This window comes from Hyperolius riggenbachi, chromosome 5 (assembly GCF_040937935.1).
Source record: "Hyperolius riggenbachi isolate aHypRig1 chromosome 5, aHypRig1.pri, whole genome shotgun sequence".
Taxonomy (NCBI): domain Eukaryota; kingdom Metazoa; phylum Chordata; class Amphibia; order Anura; family Hyperoliidae; genus Hyperolius; species Hyperolius riggenbachi.
In genome coordinates this window covers 370,558,276-370,576,463 of record NC_090650.1, presented here as the reverse complement: position 1 = coordinate 370,576,463, position 18,188 = coordinate 370,558,276, and the positions used below count along the sequence as shown (strand labels likewise).

At 45.7% G+C, this 18,188-nt stretch overlaps 1 protein-coding gene across 1 annotated transcript; it reads right to left on the bottom strand.

Moving 5' to 3' along the window:
• Positions 1–403: 403 nt before the first annotated feature.
• LOC137517804 (myelin P2 protein-like) lies at positions 404–17,403 on the bottom strand. The gene is made up of 4 exons (XM_068234850.1): positions 17,257–17,403; positions 4,882–5,054; positions 4,033–4,134; positions 404–620 (listed from the first exon to the last, which is right to left on the bottom strand). Exons 1-4 carry the CDS (start codon positions 17,327–17,329, stop codon positions 570–572), a joined length of 399 nt encoding a protein of 132 aa, XP_068090951.1. The 5' UTR covers positions 17,330–17,403; the 3' UTR covers positions 404–569.
• Positions 17,404–18,188: the final 785 nt, after the last annotated feature.

The window sequence follows — 18,188 nt, the reverse complement described above, 5'->3', positions numbered from 1 at the left end:
TAACATTAAGTATGCGAATCCGCATGCAGTGCCCGCATGCGGATTCGCTATAGTGGAAACGAGCCCTAATACTTTGAGCCATAGAGCCTAAACAAGCAGGCAGATGAGATGTTTCTGACTGAAGTCTTGCTAGATTAGCTTGCATGCTTGTTTCAGGTGTGTGATCCACACTCTACTGCAGCCAGTGAGAGCAAGGAGATAAATATGGCTGCCTCCACATTCCACTCCTTTCTGGTGTGCTTTAAGCCTGTGACCCACTGGCTCCCCTGGGCTTCGCTGCATCCCTGCTGTAAATGAAAGAAGGATGTTGTGGTTTCTCTGCGAAGCTGCTGCAGTTTAGTGTACACTGGTTTAAAAAAAATAAAATAAAAATAAAAAAAAACCCACAAAAAACAGAGGCAAATTGATACACCAAGAGGTTTAATTTGTACTGGCATGACAAATGCCACAGTAGAATACGGATATCTCCAATACGCTTTTTCATTACGAGTAAGATGAAAGTTATTAAGAAGCTGCTCATTGAACTGAGCCTGTATTATATAGGTTAAAGTCTATAAAGACCGAAGGCTTTATTTTTTCGTATAGGTCCGTTGGCATGTCACATCTCCAAATGTACAGGTCTGCAGAAGGAAAAAAAAAAAAATAAATAAATAAAAAAAATAAAGTGATTACAGACATAATGACAAAAGCTTACCAAAATATGGATTGAAGTCAAACTCTACCACCCCCCCCCCCTCCCCCCTCAGATTATTGGTATATATTCTAAAGAACATAGCAACTTAAAAGCGGACCTGAACTCAGAACTTCCTCTCTGCTCTAAAAGATATGCAACAGCGTACCACCACAACTTGTTACAGCTTATACAAATCATAAAATAAATCTGCACTGTTTCTACTTTCTGATAAATGGAAGCAGACAGATTGTTAACATCCTGTGCTTTCAAATGAGCTTATCTGACATCTATGCTGTGGCTGTCATATGACATAGCGTAGAGCTAAAATCACAGCTTGTGATTAGACACATGAGGAATTAGACAGGCTAAACTCTAGATACATAAAGTGACGGAGGGGACCTTCAGAGTCCCGTCTGCGCAGGCACTGCTGGGAGCACCTATTGAGGCTAAGAGACTTCCGCCCATGCGCAGTCTTATTCAACAATATCACTGCACACTTTCGGCTTAGACTGCGCGAGTCTTAGCCTCAATAGGTGCCCCCAGCAGTGCCTGTGCAGACGGGACTCTGAAGGTCCCCTCCGAAGACTTCCAGTGTCTAATACGACGACGTCAATATGACAGGCGCTCCTGCTGAGCGTACGAGAGGCTGTGTCAGCGCTCGTGGGGAGCGACTGATCAATTTACCTACTTTGAAACTGCCATTTGTACACCCCTATCCAGGTTAGTTTGTCCCATGTCGCCAATACAGTGAGGGGGATTGATTGAATATTATAATGTAATGTTTTTATTACTCATGCTGCACATTATAAAAAAATAAATGCTGGTTACCTCTAATATTACAACAGCACTTAACATAACTATAACCATTCGTAACACTGGTCCTGTAAAACAGGGCTGTGGAGTCGGACAATTTTGGGTGCCTGGAGTCGGAGTCGGGAAAAAATGCACCGACTAATGAATTGGTTACTGTAATTAAAATAGAAAATATGATAAAATGTTCTATTTCTCAAGTAATAGTCAAAAATAATGTATATATATAGTAATAGCTGTGCTTAGTCCACAAAAATGAAAACCAATCAAAATTAGTTACTTGTGCTGCTTCAATAAAGCAGTCCCCGTATTTTTAAGGTCAGATATACATATCTGATTGTGACTGTATATACAGTATGATGTGTACACAGGAATCTCTTATATATACTAAACATCTATGCTGTAAGAATAAAGCCTGATGTGTAGCCGTGTCACTAATAGAGATGGTCAATGAGATGGAAATAATTCTGCACTGATGCTGATTTATGCAAATGTATGCACTCCCTTTGCTGATGAAATCAAATAATTTGATATGTTAAAATTTGGTTTGGTGACTACAAATTAAAGGGTACCTGAGACAGATGAAAAGTAAAGTTTTATACATACCTGGGGCTTCCTCCAGCCCCCTTCAGGCTAATCAGTCCCTCGCTGTCCTCCACCACCCGGATCTTCTGCTATGAGTCCTGGTAATTCAGCCAGTCAGCGCTGTCCGGCCGCATGCCGCTCCCACAGCCAGGAACATTCTGCACCTGCACAATAGTGCTGCACAGGTGTAGTATGCTCCTGGCGGCAGAGTGTGTGCATGCGCACTACGCCCGACTGGCTCAAGTACCTGGACTCATAGCAGAAGATCCAGGTGGTGGAGGACGACAACGAGGGACTGATTATCCTGAAGGCGGCTGGAGGAAGCTGTTACACAGTAGTACTAGACTCTACACATATGCACTCCCCACAGAGCTGCAGGGAATCCACTGAGAATGCTGTGCACATTGAACACAGAGGTGTTGTCGGTTTACAATCTCCTCATTCCCCTGCAGAGTACCTGCACATCATTCTTACATGTACCCACACTTACATTGCCTAGGGCCTGATAGCTGTTCTTTGTTCCGGTTTGTACCTTTTACAAGTACTCTTACCAAGGACTAGTTTTAGTCTAAAGGGAATAAATGTAGTCTACATATCCTTCTCACTTCAGTTGTCTTGTAAAATTCCTAAGCGTTGGCAGTTAGGAGACGAATTTCATGTTACATACTGTTAATCAACAAAATTGTAATATGCAAATTAGAGGAGTCGGAGTCGAGGAGTCGGAGGAATCCTAAACTGAGTCGGAGGATTTTGGGACAGACTCCACAGCCCTGCTTTAAAAATATGGCAGCCTCCACATCTCTCACTTCCAATTGCCCTTTAAATATAGGGTATGACTTGTTTTTAAAAACAAAAAAAATTGGGGAAAGTTAGGCGCTAATAAAGGTTAAGGGGGCTAGGATAGGGAGAGGTTACTTTGGACAAACATTAAGTCTAATATTGTTTCCAGTACAGGAAGAGTTAAACTCCAGTTATCTATTAGGGAGAAAAAAAAAAAAAAAAAAAAAACACACCACACTAAAAAAAAAAAAAACGCATAGGTCAAAGCATACTTTGAGGTTTCACTAACGCTATCTCAGATGTTCAGATGTAAAAGAGCCCTAAGAGGCTGACTCAATCACTCAAGGGTGTGAATCATGACTGCTTTCTAACTATAGGCAAGATCATCTCAGTCTTGCACAAATTTACCAAACCTAGCCATTTTGGGGCCCTCGGCTGACACGAGAATATGGTGGCACATTGTCAGTTTTTTCAGGGAGAGGCAGTTCGCTTACCAATGGGTTTTTGGATTGTAGGAGAAAACCATAGCACTATGAGGAAACCCAGAAAGACGTGAAGAAAACTAAACGCTCAGGCAGAGATGGATTGAGATGCAACGGGGGCCTTAGGCAAAGTAGTAAGTTTGGGGCCCCCGTTTGGTCCTTTTGGTAACCTGAAGTGGAGAGAGGTCAAAGAACTTGGCAGGTGGGCCCCTTGACACCAACTAGGCCCCAAGCACTTGACTAGGTTGCCTGATTGATAATCCTGCTCTGTGCTCAGGATGTGATTTAAAGCATGGACTGTAGTGTGAACAAATCATGCTACTCTGCCAGGGCCGGGCCGAAGGCTCCAGCCTCAGGACGCAGTGTAGGAAGGGGCGCACAACTCACTCAGCTATCCTTTCCCTATTGCAGTGATCTGCAAACTTGGCTCTCCAGCTGTTAAGGAACTACAAGTCCCACAATGCATTTGCCTTTATGAATCATGACTGTGGCTGTCAGACTCCTGCAGTGCATTGTGGGGCTTGTAGTTCCTTAACAGCTGGAGAGCCAATCAGTGTGTGACGGCTGGGGTGGGAGGGATGGAGGGGCGCACTTTGGTGTCCCAGCCTTGGGTGCTGGAGGACCTTGTCCTGGCTCTGCACTCTGCCATATTTTCCAGCTATACTGTCCTCCAAAAATGGTAGTACTGGCTACACAACTTACTGTTATCATTTGTCCATCTTTTACTTCTCGGTCTATAGTGGTTTCCTTGTCACCCCACTTCTGTAGTTGTCTCAGTACCCCATCAGCCAGTGTAAAGATAGTCTAACAAAAAAAAAACAAAAATAAAAAGCCATTAATGCATAAATCAGGTTAGGAGGTCTATTGCACATAGCCATGCTCTCACGTGCAAGTCTGAGTGCCTAAGCACTGAGTTAAAGGAGCATTAATTACCGCAGGTGTGGAGCGGGGACATAAAGGATTTACCCATAAGGCTGCATCCTCCCTGCGCTTCAAATAGGATGCGCACACACGGCTTGAAATCGCAATGGGAAGCCACCGAGAGCCTGAACGCGATTCCACTAAAATAGACGCCACTGCAAGCCAGGCTGATGTCCGTGTGAAGCAACCCTTAAGATTCCCAACAACAAAACAATTCTTTCATCAGATGCGATCTTTCAATGCAGTAATTATGATTGAAAGTAATCAGAAGGTAATTATAGATTGTTCCCATAAACAGGTCGATTAGAGTAGTTTCTGTCTTTCAATTAGATTGTAAAATCAAAGATAGAATCATTTTACATCGGTTCTGCAGTTTTGTATAATTAAATCTGATGGGGGGGGGGGGGGGGGGGAATAAATTGCACCATTAATGTGCACCAGTCATGACTACAGACCAAGGAAGGTCACGAGCAGGCCCGTGACGTTTGCAGAGGAAGAGCTGAAGATCTAACAGGTTGCAGTCTCTAACAAAATGAATCATCCAATTCAGGTTTCCCTGTGCCAAGAATATATATTTTTTTCACTGATACAATAATGACCAATAAATCTAATGGTCTGTATTCTTATTACCTTGCATTTGCGATCATCTGCAGTTGTTTCATCCATCTCTTTATCCAATTCAAAATCAAGCTGTGTGTTCTTAAAGGTGCTTTGTGTCCTTAAAGTCCAAACGTCTCCATTTTTAGAGATAATCACATCAGGTTTCAGATTGCATGCAATTTTCCTGGTGGGAAAACCAACCCCTGGAACAGAGAGAAATGGGAGCTTTAGAAGAAGAATCTCAAAAATGACATATTAACCAACAGGGCGCACGACTATTATTGATCCTTGCATTACAGCCAGTGAGATTGATCTCCAAAACAAATGCGATGGAAAGAAAAATCAAGAACAAACAAAAACACTGAAAAGAGAGAGGGGTAGGGAAGCTGCCATGTTTCTTTCCCTTTAAACAATACCAGTTGCCTGGCTGTCATGCTGATCCTTCTGGCATCAGTAGTTTCTCACTCACATGAAACAAGCATGCAGCTAATCCACTCAGACAAAGTGAAGCGAGAATAAATCTCGCTTCAGACCTCAAAGTTAGCAGGGGCATATGTGCCCCTGCTAAACCGCCGCTATATGGGGGTCCCTTCACCCCCCAAAATCCCCTCGGTGCAGCGCTTCCTGGTTGGGGCAGGGCTAACCGCCGCAGCCCTGCCCCACACGCGTCTGTCAGCGCGTATATCTGCCTCTCCCCCGCCCCTCTCAGTCTTCCTTCACTGAGAGGGGTGGGGGTAAGGCAGCGATGCGCCGCTGATAGATGCGACTAGAGGCAGGGCTGCAGCCGTTAGCCCTGCCTCCAGGAACGACCAAGTCTTGCGGGGGGTGGGTTTGGGGGTGAAGGGACCCCCGTTCAGCGGCGCAATAGCGGCGGTTTAGCAGGGGCACACATGCCCCTGCTAACTATGAGCTCTGAAGCGAGACTTATTCTCGCTTCAGAGTCTCTTTAAGCTTTGTTCACACACACACAAAAAAAAAAAAAAAAAAGTGGCCAAAAGACCATCCAATAATTATTTAATCGGATGCAAATTGATGCCGATCGACGGTGCATGCATCCGTGCGGACATGCTGCAAGATGTCAGGCTGAAATGCTCGATTGGGTGCTTGGCAGTAATGGCGAGTGATATCATGGATAAACGCATTCATTGTTCATGATCACCCAACGTTACCATCGCGCACCCGATGGAAGACCCCGTCCACTGACTGTCACACAGAGGTCTGCTAAAAGAGGTTTGGGGATTGTATGGCAGTATGCAGAATCCTATGCATTTGACCATCAGTAATAAATGGGCCTGACCAAAGTAGCCAAAATTAGAAACTGGTTGATATACTCTTGGTCATATCATTTCCTCCTTTGTTCAGCAGAGATAAGCAGTAGAAAGGCGCACAATCACAGCAGACCAAACATGGGTCTCATTTATGTGCTAAGGGAGCGTAGACAAACACTGAGCTCACCAAGAAAGGTGGCCTCTGCGACTCGCTTTACTGAGCAAACATCCTGGACATGCCGAGGTCTGTCTGCCCTCAACTGTAACAAGCGGCTCACTGCTAAACCCTCAACAAAATCAAAAGCACAAACCGCTTACTACATATACAGCGAGGGCCCGTTTCCACGGCAGCGAATCTGCATACGTTTTCTGCATGCAGATTCGCATACCTATTATAGTAAATGGGACGGTTTCCACTTGTCCAGAAAAAAAAAAAAAAAAAAAAAAAAAAAAAAAAAAAAAAAAAATCTGCACAGCAGAATCAGAATTCGCTGCCCCCCTAACCCACCCCCCACCCCAGATCCATCCCTGCATGGAACAGTAGTGGAAACTGGCCCTAAAGCCTCATACACATAAACTAGATAATTGCTAAATATATATTGAGATTTTTCTTATTTTCAATTTCAAATGTAAATTAATGTAATAATAAAGGCAAATTACCCAGGATAGAAAGGGCCAGTGTGGCTGGATAGTGTAATCGTTAAAGGGATACTGTGCCTGCGTTGCCCTGTCCTCAATCCCGCTGATGTCACCAGGAGTATACTGCGCAGACACAAACCATACTGGGTCTGCGCAGTACGCTCCTGGTGACATCAGCGAGAGAGGACACGGCAATGCAGGCGCAGTTGTTTTCAGACTGCAAAGTCTGAAATTCTAGAAGTGAACCGGAGGCGGGGCCGTAGCATCGGTGAGCAGCTGCGCAGGCACAGGATGTCTGCGGGGGACCATTAGAAGCCCCGGGTAAGTTCAACTCATTTTCCCCCGACCCCCTACAGTGTCCCTTTAAGGGCTCTGCCTCTGATGTAGGAGTCTTGGGTTCTAATCCTGGCTCTTCCTATTCAGTAAGCCAGGACCTATTCAGTAAGGAGTTTGTTGGGCAAAACTCCCTAACACTGCTACTACCTACTTAGGTCTTGATTCACTAACTGGCGCTAAGCCGGTTAGTGTGCCTTATCTGAGGTTAGTGCCCCTTAACCCTCCTGGCGGTCTAATAAATTCCGCCAGGAGGCAGCGCAGCAGTTTTTTTTTTTTTTTTTTTTTTTTAATTCATGTAGCGAGCCCAGGGCTTTGCCGACCTCCGATCAGGAAATCCCATTCTTCCTGGAGGGCTTCCCCCGTCGCCATGGCCACGTCAGCGACGTCATTGGGAGTCCCGATCCACCCCTCAGCGCTGCCTGGCACTGATTGGCCAGGCAGCGCACGGGGTCTGGGGAGGGGGGGCGTGGTGCGATGGATAGCGGCGATCAAGCACGGGGCGGCGGCAAAATAAAAAAAAAATTAAGCAAATCGGCCCAGCAGGGCCTGAGAAAACCTCCTGCGCGGCTTACCCATTACCGCCAGGAAGGTTAAGTAGCTTTGTGCACGCTAAAAGATGCGCGATAACATCGCACCCACTATACTGTACATGATGCGACCTTAAGGTCGCATAGGATGCGACCTAAACAGCGCAGCAGTGCACCGTTATCGTCGCATCGCGCGCAAAGATCGACGCATTAGGCTGTGCACGGTGCAGCTTTGTGCATCTTTTATGCTGGGAATACACGGTACATTTCTGTACCGTGTATCGACCAGCTGATCCGGCCAGCTGATAATATTCAGCTGGCCCGATCATGCCGCTCGACCCTCGCCCGCTCGATCCGCCGGTGGACAATGGCAGGGAATCGAGCGCTGATAAGGAAGCGCCGGCGGGAGGAGCTGTAATCGATCCGTGCGGACGAGCGGGGACGCGGCTGGGGTTGATCCGGGGGCTAATCGAGCCGCCAGTCGACCCGTGTATTCCAGCCATTAGTGTGCACAAAGCTACTTAAAGAGACTCCGTAACAAAAATTGCATCCTGTTTTTTATCATCCTACAAGTTCCAAAAGCTATTCTAATGTGTTCTGGCTTACTGCAGCACGTTCTACTATCACCATCTCTGTAATAAATCAACTTATCTCTCTCTTGTCAGACTTGTCAGCCTGTGTCTAGAAGGCTGCCAAGTTCTTCAGTGTTGTGGTTCTGTGATGCATCTTCCCCCTCCAGGTCCCTCTCTGCACACTGCTGTGTGTTATTTAGTTTAGTGCTGCTTCTCTCTGCTCTATTATCTTTTACAAGCTGGATAAATCCTCCTCTGAGCAGGCTGGGCTTTCACATACTGAGGAATTACATACAGGCAGAGCTGTCTGCACTCTGCAGGAAGAAACAGCCTGACACTTCAGTGGAAGATAGCTGCAGGGGGAAAGAAACACACAAATGATCTCTTGAGATTCAAAAGGAAGGGTGTATACAGCCTGCTTGTGTATGAATGTATTTTCTATGTGTGGACATACTGTACATCAACCTACTTCCTGTTTTGGTGGCCATTTTGTTTGTTTATAAACAAACTTTTTAAAACTGTTTTTAACCACTTTTAATGCGGCGAGGAGCGGCGAAATTGTGACAGAGGGTAATAGGAGATGTCCCCTAACGCACTGGTATGTTTACTTTTGTGCGATTTTAACAATACAGATTCTCTTTAAGGGGCACTAACTTCAGATAAGGCACACTAACCTGAGATGAACTTACCCGATGCTTCTAATGGTCCCCTGCAGTCATCCTGTGCCCGTACAGCCACTCACCGATGCTCCGGCCCCGCCTCCGGTTCACTTCTGGAATTTCAGAATTTAAAGTCAGAAAACCACTGCGCCTGCGCAGCCGCGCCCTCCCTCTCGCTGACATCACCAGGAGTTTATTGAGTACGCTCCTGGTGACGTAAGCAAGGACACAGCTGTGCAGGCAGTGGTCTTCCGACTTTAAAGTGAATGTTTACCGTGAAGGAAAGAAAAAAAAAAAAAAAAAAATCACCCCAATCAGTGATGTCAGTGACTTCCCCCTACCGTCCGTCACCTCAGATTCTTCTCCTGAGCCTATAAGGCTCACTTGAACTCGTGCGACCTTTAGGGTCGCGCGTGAGCCGGAAGACAGTGCTGGAGGGATGCCGCCAGAGGACTCCAGTGCGGCAGTCCCGCCGCTCGCCCGGACCACGCCAGAGACGCCACGGGACCTGCCGCTGGAAGGTAAGCTTGTTGCGTCATTGAGCAGCTTGCCGGGCAAGATTGCGGCTGAATGGTGGCACTGAGGAGGATGGCTAGGGATATATGGATATAGATAGATAGATAGATACTTATGGGGCTAGAACCGGCCATAGACATAGACATGACTATGGTAGGGATGAGACTGAGCCACTCTGAGGAACAGTTAAGTAACGAGACAATTAAAAATCCTATTTAGTATCTATTTTAAATACTTTTTTTTTTTTTTTTAGAACTTTTAAAGGAATACTGTCAGGGGAAAACCTGTGGCTTCTAATGGTCCTGTGCCCGTGCAGCCACTCACCGATGCTCCGGCCCCACCTCTGGTTCACTTCTGGAGTTTCCAACTTTCAAGCCAATGGGTACCGCTAGAAAAAAAAAAAAAAAAAGTCGGATACTCACCTAAGGAGAAGGAAGGCTTGGTCCTAATGAGCCTTCCCTCTCCTCTCCCGGTACCGCGCAGGATCCCCCGTGACAGTATTCGACCAGTTCGGTCAAATACTGCCACTTTCGCAGCCGAAGGGATGTTTCGGAAGCCTTCGGGAGCACTCGGGCTCCCGAGGACAGGGCCACTCCATAGTACGCATGCGCCCTCTATGACGCGTTCGCGCGTACGTAGTATGGAGCGGCCCGTCTTTGGAAGCCCGAGTGCTCCCGAAGACCTCTGAAGTCCATGCGGCGGCGGAAGCGAACGGGGGAGCCAGCGCAGCACCGAGGGCACCGGGAGAGGAGAGGGAAGGCTCATTAGGACCGAGCCTTCCCTCGCCTTAGGTGAGTATCTGACTGTTATTTTTATAGCAGTACCCATTGGCTTTAAAGTCAGAAACTCCAGAAGTGAACCAGAGGTGGGGCCGGAGCATCGGTGAGTGGCTGCACGGGCACAGGACCATTAGAAGCCACGGGTTTTCCCCTGACAGTATTCCTTTAAAAGTTCTAAAAAAAAAAAAAAAAAAAAAAAAAAAAAAGTGTATTTAAAATAGATACTAAATAGGATTTTTAATTGTCTTGTTACTTAACTGTTCCTCAGAGTGGCTCAGTCTCATCCCTACCATAGTCATATCTATGTCTAGTTCCGGTCTATGTCTATGGCCGGTTCTAGCCCCATAAGTATCTATCTATATCCATATATCCCTAGCCGTCCTCCTCAGTGCCACCATTCAGCCGCAATCTTGCCCGGCAAGCTGCTCAATGACGCAACAAGCTTACTTTCCAGCGGCAGGTCCCGTGGCGTCTCTGGCGTGGTCCGGGCGAGCGGCGGGACTGCCGCGCTGGAGTCCTCTGGCGGCATCCCTCCAGCAGTGTCTTCCGGCTAACGCGGGACCCTAAAGGTCGCACGAGTTCGAGTGAGCCTTATAGGCTCAGGAGAAGAATCTGAGGTGACGGACGGTAGGGGGATGTCACTGTGACATCACTGATTGGGGTGATTGAGGAATGCAGGATTTGTTCAGTTGCTTACTGGCCTCGATACTAATCAGTTCGCTGGTTCTTGGCCTTGCTACCTTCCTGAGTTACTATTGATAGCTGTAAATTGTAATTTACTAGGAATATCATATCGTTGTGATTTATCTGTGTACCGACCTTCTACCTGTTTCCTGACCTCGCCTCTGTCTAGCCCTTTTGTACCGCAGCCATCTGATTCTTGTTACTGACTCGGCCTGTCCCTGACTCGGTCTGATCCTCGCAATACGACTGACGTTGATACTTGTTACAACCCTGCTCAAATTTGACTACGATTAAGCCTGACAATTTTGTACCTCGACTTTGTAAAAAAAAAAAAAAAAAAACTTGTGCACAAGTTCTGACCAGACTAGAATACTCATTGTACAATTACTGTGTTTTTATCTGTACGTTATCTCGTCAGGCACCAGCGTGATAGACGTCAACTGAGTCTGACTGCGGGAGAACGGCGGCACTCTGGTGGACGGCAAGGAGAATGGATGAGAGCACCGGGTAAGAAGGAAAAAAAAAAAATCCACGTAGAGAAACTCATTTGAGTCTCTCTACAGGATACACAAGGTGACATGAGGAGATAGGCATGTGTATGTACAGTGCCAAGCACACAAATAACTATGCTGTGTTTTTTTTCTCTCTCTGCTCAAAAAGTTAATTAGGTATGCAAGTGAAAGCGTTTTTGTCCAGGTCGGACTGGGTCAGAGTATAGCATAACCCTCAATGATAAGCAACTACAGCCATAAAGCACTTTCCTGTTAGTAAATTGCTTCTGAGAGCAGGAAAGAGATTAACCAGCTGGGCGGTATGGACGAGCTCAGCTCGTCCCATCACCGCCGGAGGCTGCCGCTCAGGCCCTGCTGGGCCGATTTGCATGAAATAAAAAGCAGCACACGCAGCCGGCACTTTGCCAGCCGCGTGTGCTACCCGGCGATCCGCCGCGTGCAGCGGCGAAAGAGGGTCCCCCCCAGCCGCCCAAGCCCAGCTGGAACAAACAGTTCCGGCCAGCGCTAAGGGCTGGATCGGAGGCGGCTGACGTCAGGACGTCGGCTGACGTCACTCCGCTCGTCGCCATGGCGACGAGGTAAGCAAAACAAGGAAGGCCGCTCATTGCGGTCTTCCTTGCTAATTCTGGTCGCCGGAGGCGATCAGAATGATGCGTCCGGAGCGCCCTCTAGTGGGCTTTCATGCAGCCAACTTTCAGTTGGCTGCATGGAATATTTTTTTCTAATAAAAAAAAAAAAAAAAAAAAAAAACTCCCGCAGCCGCCCTGGCGATCTTAATAGAACGCCAGGGTGGTTAAAAAGGGCCAACAATTCATAGATTTGAGCTCTGGCATACTTCAATGAAGGTGTCATTGAGCAGAGACACTGAAACAGTAAAAATTTAAAAACGATTTAAATTTAAAATAAAGTTGTGGGATATGTAAGGGAAAATAAAAAAATAAAGCATTTTTAGGAGAAGGTGGACAGATAATTGTTTTTCCTCATCAGATTATTGTCACCTCGGATCTCCTTTAAGGGGGAACACAATTCACTTATGTGTATGTTTTTTGGATGTGGGATGAAACCAGAGTGCCCAGAGGAAACACACACATACACGGGAGAACATACAAACTGTGTTTAGATAGTCCCCTGGCTGTGATTCGAACCTGGGACCCAGCGCTGCAAGGCGATAGCACTACACCACCGTAGTGAGATACATGATGTAAAAACACTAGGCAGCACTATACCAGGCAAAGCCTAGAGCATGCTATTCACTGTATTCATTGAAATAGCTGAGTCACAGCAAATGCAGGAAGGTCTACCTGTACCTGCAGGGAACATTACTAACAGGTTTCTCAGAGACATAAAATTTTACTTCCTGCAATAGCAAAGAGAATCTGTCAGCATGGCTGTGGGTTAAACTGGTTTAGAATGAGGCTCTGCTCAATAGTTCATATTCTTTCATCTCAGCTTGGTTTAGGCCTCTTTTTCCATGGACTGTTGAGCTGTGTGCTCAGCAAGCAGTTACCAGGCAGCAGCGAGCACATTTGAAATCGGCGCCGGTAGACTTGGGCGCAGGATCCAGCTGCTATACGGCTGATCCTGCTTCTGCACAAGTCCGGGCCGTTTTAATTACTATTCCCCCTCCAGGTCGCCATGGATAGTGGGGGAATGAAATAATTCGGCTTCCAGCGATTGCTGGAGGCCGAATTATTTTGTTTAAGGAACCTCGGCTCAGTCTTCTGACGGAGCCAACGTTACTCACTGAGCGCTGCAATAGGAGTGATTCCTATTGTAGTCTATGGAGGCGCCGGCTGCGCCCAAATCTAGCAGCGCTGAAAAGCACTGCTCCGGCAGCAGCAAGCAGTTGTGAGAGTTTGAGAGGGATTTCACTGTCTATCAACTGCAGTGGAGAAGAGGCCCGAGGGCCCAAACGCACTAGAGCGATTTTCTGAGCGTTGGTAGGGAGCGATTCAAACTGCTAGCGATTTCCCTAAATGCTCAGCTGATGTTAATGGGTGGGCTAAATTCCACTGGAGCAATTACCAAATTGCAGGACATGCAGCATTTTTCGATTTTAGTGTTAGCGATTAGCATTAATGTAAAGTATATAAACGCTGGCATAAATCGCTCACTAAAACCTGCACAGAGCGATTTTGCTAGCATTTTGGTTACTGCACACTAACAAAATTGAACAATCAGAATTAAAAATGCTAATCGCTAAACAACCGCTGGCAAATTGAATACACTTTAAAATTGCTACTAAAAACGCTCATGAAATCGCTCATACAAAACGCTAGCGATTGCATTTTGTAGTGGGTTCCAGGCCTTAGACATTATAGGGATGCTCAATGAGGTGCATATCGTTCTGAGTTGATGTAGGATTATGAAAATTTTAAATGCAAATTTATGCAGCTTAAAAATTGACCAAATTCTGCCTTAACGTAGTTCAGACAGTCCAGTTTTTAGCAGAATACAAGATCATGCTGTAAGACCTCAGGGTAGATGGAGGAAGAGGAGATCAGTACACAACCAGTGGCTATATAGCTTTCTACTGCAACAAGCATGGCAAAGCTAGCGGAGGCAGCACTCCAACCAATTCCAACTTGATGCAAGATTATGCAGATCTTGCAGACAAATTTATGTGGCTTGCAAATGCACCACATTTTGCTAAGGTGGAAATCAATTGGTTCTTTTTCAAGCTATATAAATTTGCATGCAAGATCTGCATAATCCTGCATCAACTCAGAACAATTTGCATCTCATTTGCCATAACTATTTGGAGCACGGTTAGGGCGTGTTCACACAAAGATTCTCAATTAATAGTTGGTGTTAAGGATTTTTTATCACCTACAAATTGTAGGATGGAGCCTTTTCAGCTTTGTTTGCTTGAGTTCATGTTAATTTTACACAGAAGACGAGTGTCTTATCTCAAGGCGCACTTTCAGACCTTGTACAGTCTTTTAGATGTTTTTATAGATGCTGGGAGGAGGAAATTCCTCTCTGCTCTAAAAGATAAGCAACAGCATAACAACTTTTAAAAGAAAAACATTTCTTTGTTACAGCCGATACAAATCCACTTTCTGCTTTCCTGGAAGCAGACATAGGGTTAACATCCTGTGTTTACAAATTAGCTGCTCTGCTGAGGCAGCCAGCTGGTACAGCTGAGAGCTCAAATTACAGTTGTGATTATTCACAGATGAGGGCGAATTAGAAAGGCTAAACTATATACATACTGGGTGCATTTCTATTGGTTTTCCTAAAAAAAAAAAAAAAAATTCATTTTTAGGAGAATGCGGACAGATACAATTTTTTCTCCTCATCAGATTATTTTTTACCTTGGATGTCCTTTAAGGGGGGTGTGCGAATTCTGACAGCTCTTCCGTGCAGATTTCTACCGCACAGAAAACCGTTCAGGATTACTGACAAGTGCAAACAGGGCCATCCACTTGTATTGGTTATGCAGCCAACGCATGCGGATTTGCAATAGTGGAAACGGGCCCCAACAGCTAATAGTTTTAGGTTTGCTGCCAGTTCTACAACAGCATCTGGTTGGCAGCACAGTGAGCTGGAAGTCTGCCTCAGAAATAATACGCAGTTTGAGAGTCAGAGAATGGCAGCTTCTATCAGTCAAGGATTTCCACTGATACATTCCCTAGATAGAATGTAAATCAGAAACAGCTGTAGGATTCTAAGCATGCCAGGTGCTTGGAGCTCAGAGGTAACAGCTGCTGCATACACACGTGAGATAAGGCTTCTTTCACACTGAATCAGTTGCGTACAATTCTGTAGGGTTGATCACATCTCTGCGTTGTAACAGATAGCTCAATTCTAACTCGCTGCATGCAGGCTTTGAATTCTAGAGTATGATATATAACGCACTTGCAGTTCACACACTTTATACATTATGTAACGCACACAGCGTTAATCCAGTGTAAAAGTCTTTAGAAATCCAACAATTAATCTGCCGATAATAGTTATAAGATAATTTGCCAAACACCATCAGGCCTCATTCACATCTAAAAACGAAAATGATTGTGCTCCACTGCGCGCAGCGTTTGTTAAAAGTGCTTTTCTAAGCACTTTTCCAGAGATTTTTTTTCCCCTATTCACTCCGAGGGAAGTCAGGAAGTTCTTTGACCCGGAAAAGAATACAATGCATTTTAAAAAACGTGAACACAATCGCTGCACAAAGCGATTTTTGTGAGCGTTTTTGGTTTTTCCTATACCTTTCATTATAGCAAAAATGTCCTAAAAATACAGGCACCGCTTTGCGGACCACAAAGCGTACGAAACGCGCTGATATGAGCCTTGTGGGCAATTTGGAAAACTGCCCACAAGTGTGAACGAGCCCTCAAAGATAGCGACCAAAGACATCTGCCTCAGTCTTTCAAATCCATCCTAGTGGATATGGTCTGCCAACAATCATTGTGTGAAGGGTGTGTACTTGATCTTTCAGATCCTCTCGGTGAACAGCATACATGTGGAAGAAATTGGAGTCTTCTCAACTGGCTGCAGATACATAAAGATAATCTGGTGCTAGTTTACTTTAGGGGATCCAGCAGGGAACCTCAGAGAAATTCTGCTAACGTAATTGGGTTGACTGCACCCTCTTGAACTGCTAGGTTTCAGGGAAGTTGTAGTAAACTGTGCCCACACTATTCAGCCAATCACAATGCTTCAGGCTGTAGAGGATACTGTGACCTGAGAACTGTTCCCAAAGAGGTTTGCTGCTGGGTCCCATAAACTACTAGCAGATCTGCAAAATGCTAGAGTTTTTTGAAGCAGATTTTCAGAGCGATTCCAGGCATGTTTAGGGCCCTTTTCCACTAGCAATCGCTAGCATTCGCGCTGAACACTAGCGATTCAGCAAAAGAAAAAAAATCCCGGCGATTTCCCGACGTTTGCGATCGCGATTTTGCCATGCACTGCATAGCAAAATCGCAGCAATAATCGCTTCACCGCGCGATCAGGTCAAAAACGAATCGCGGTAGTGGAAATGACCTACCGCGATTCCTATGTTAAAAGCAAACTGTAGCGATTTGAAAAATCACTAGTGGTTTGCGGTTTTGCGATTCAGCCATCGCAAACGCTGTAGTGGAAAAGGGCGGTTTTCTAAACATGCCTAGCGATTTTGGAAGGGTTATGTAGCAGATTTCATTAATTGTAACAGTTAGGGCCGGTTCACATTACAAACGCGGATGGCCACGCATGCGGAACGCAACGCGTACGAACGCACGCCATCCGCGTTTGTATGCGTTGCATGGCTGATCCCATAACTGAAAAGTAAATGGGACAGCCGCACGTTTTTGCTAAATCTGCGTGCAACATGCGTTCCCGGATCGCACTGGTCCGGAACGCATGCAGTGTGAACATCAAACAGTGCACTCTATGCACTGTCTGATGTCGTACGTGTCGGCCTCCTGCACGCGTTTCCAAAACGCGGCTGGAAACGCGTGCAGTCTGAACGGGCCCTAAAGCTGTTACTGAACAGTTTCTGTAACAAAAACGCCTGGAAACCGCTCTGATGTCGCCTTTTCCAGAGCGGTTTCAGCTTTTCCTATACTTTACATTGAGGCAGAAACACACCTGCAAAGTGCAAAAATGCTGCAGAAACCACATTTGCGGTTTGCTAAAAACCTCAAACCGCTGGGGTGCATCAGCCTATTGAGATACATTAGCCAAGCAGAAAAGTCTGCAACTCCCGGTCAACTTAAATCAATAAAAACAGAAAATTTGATCAGATCTTTCACTCAAAAAGAATCACATTAAAATTGAATATTGATTGTATCATGGCTACCTTTGGGAAAATTACTGCCCGAGCCTCACAAGTGTAATAAATTGTCCCAGGAGTTTTTTGGAGAACTGTTAAAAGTTCTTCTCATTTGTATTTGCTCAGGTCCAGGCAGCAGAAAATAAGCATGCTTCACTTACCAATCGCTTTCATATAATCATCAAATTTGCCAGGATTATCCAGTTGCCAGGTGCCTACAAGTTCATCACACATGGTGAAGGAGCTTATCTGAGGATCAGAAATGAAGAGGAAGAAAGAGAAATGAACAGTGTGAGAAAGGTTGAACAGGGATCTCCTTTATATAGAGATGCAGGGCTGAGCCCCCGTGATGTCACTAGGAAAGTTCAGTACATCTGAGAGCGTGTAGTAGTTACTTCCCGCCCATCTCTAGCGCTGATTCAGCACTTGTCCTAAAGACTTTACAAAGTACAAGAGAAACAGATTGCTTCTTGCTAGGCTGACTAAACAAGAAATGGCTTGTTCTCACCCACCAGTCCCAGCGTGGCTTTCCTTCCACACCCACACAGCCTGTTCTGACAGCACTCATCATCAATTGATTCCTTTTCACTTTCACTAAAGAAAACTGGCTTTCATGTTCTGAGCATTGTACACACCATTGCAAGTTATCAATGGCCATTATTCATTAACCCAGTAAAATAAGATATTTGGAACTGAGCACTTGAAATGGCGATGTCAAATAGAAGTTAGCACACGCCAGGCTTTAGGCCTCTTTTCCACAAACTGTTTACAGGCAGTGAAATGCCTCTCAAACTCTCACAACTGCTCACTGCTGCCTGGTAACTGCTTGTTGCTGCCTGGTAACTGCTCACTGCTGCCTTGGAACTGCTCACTGCTGCCTGGTAACTGCTCACTGCTGCCTGGCAACTGCTTGCTGAGCACACAGCTCAACAGTTCGTGGAAAAGACGCCTTACTTAGACCTCTTTTCCGTTTACAGTTGAACTGGGTGTTCAGCAAGAAGTTATTAGGCAGCAGTGAGCAGTTCCTATCTGTCAGCGGCAAGCAGTTATCAGGCAGCAGCAAGCAGTTGTGAGAGTTTGAGAGGCATTTCAC

Excerpts from the sequence above, each read along its gene's own strand:
- LOC137517804 (XM_068234850.1), bottom strand. The coding sequence starts at position 17,329 with ATGTGTGATGAACTTGTAGGCACCTGGCAACTGGATAATCCTGGCAAA. Across the intron at positions 4,135-4,881 it reads CAGATGATCGCAAATGCAAG|ACTATCTTTACACTGGCTGA; the intron begins GTAATAAGAATA and ends TTTTTTTGTTAG. Across the intron at positions 621-4,032 it reads AAGATGGACAAATGATAACA|ACCTGTACATTTGGAGATGT; the intron begins GTAAGTTGTGTA and ends TTCCTTCTGCAG.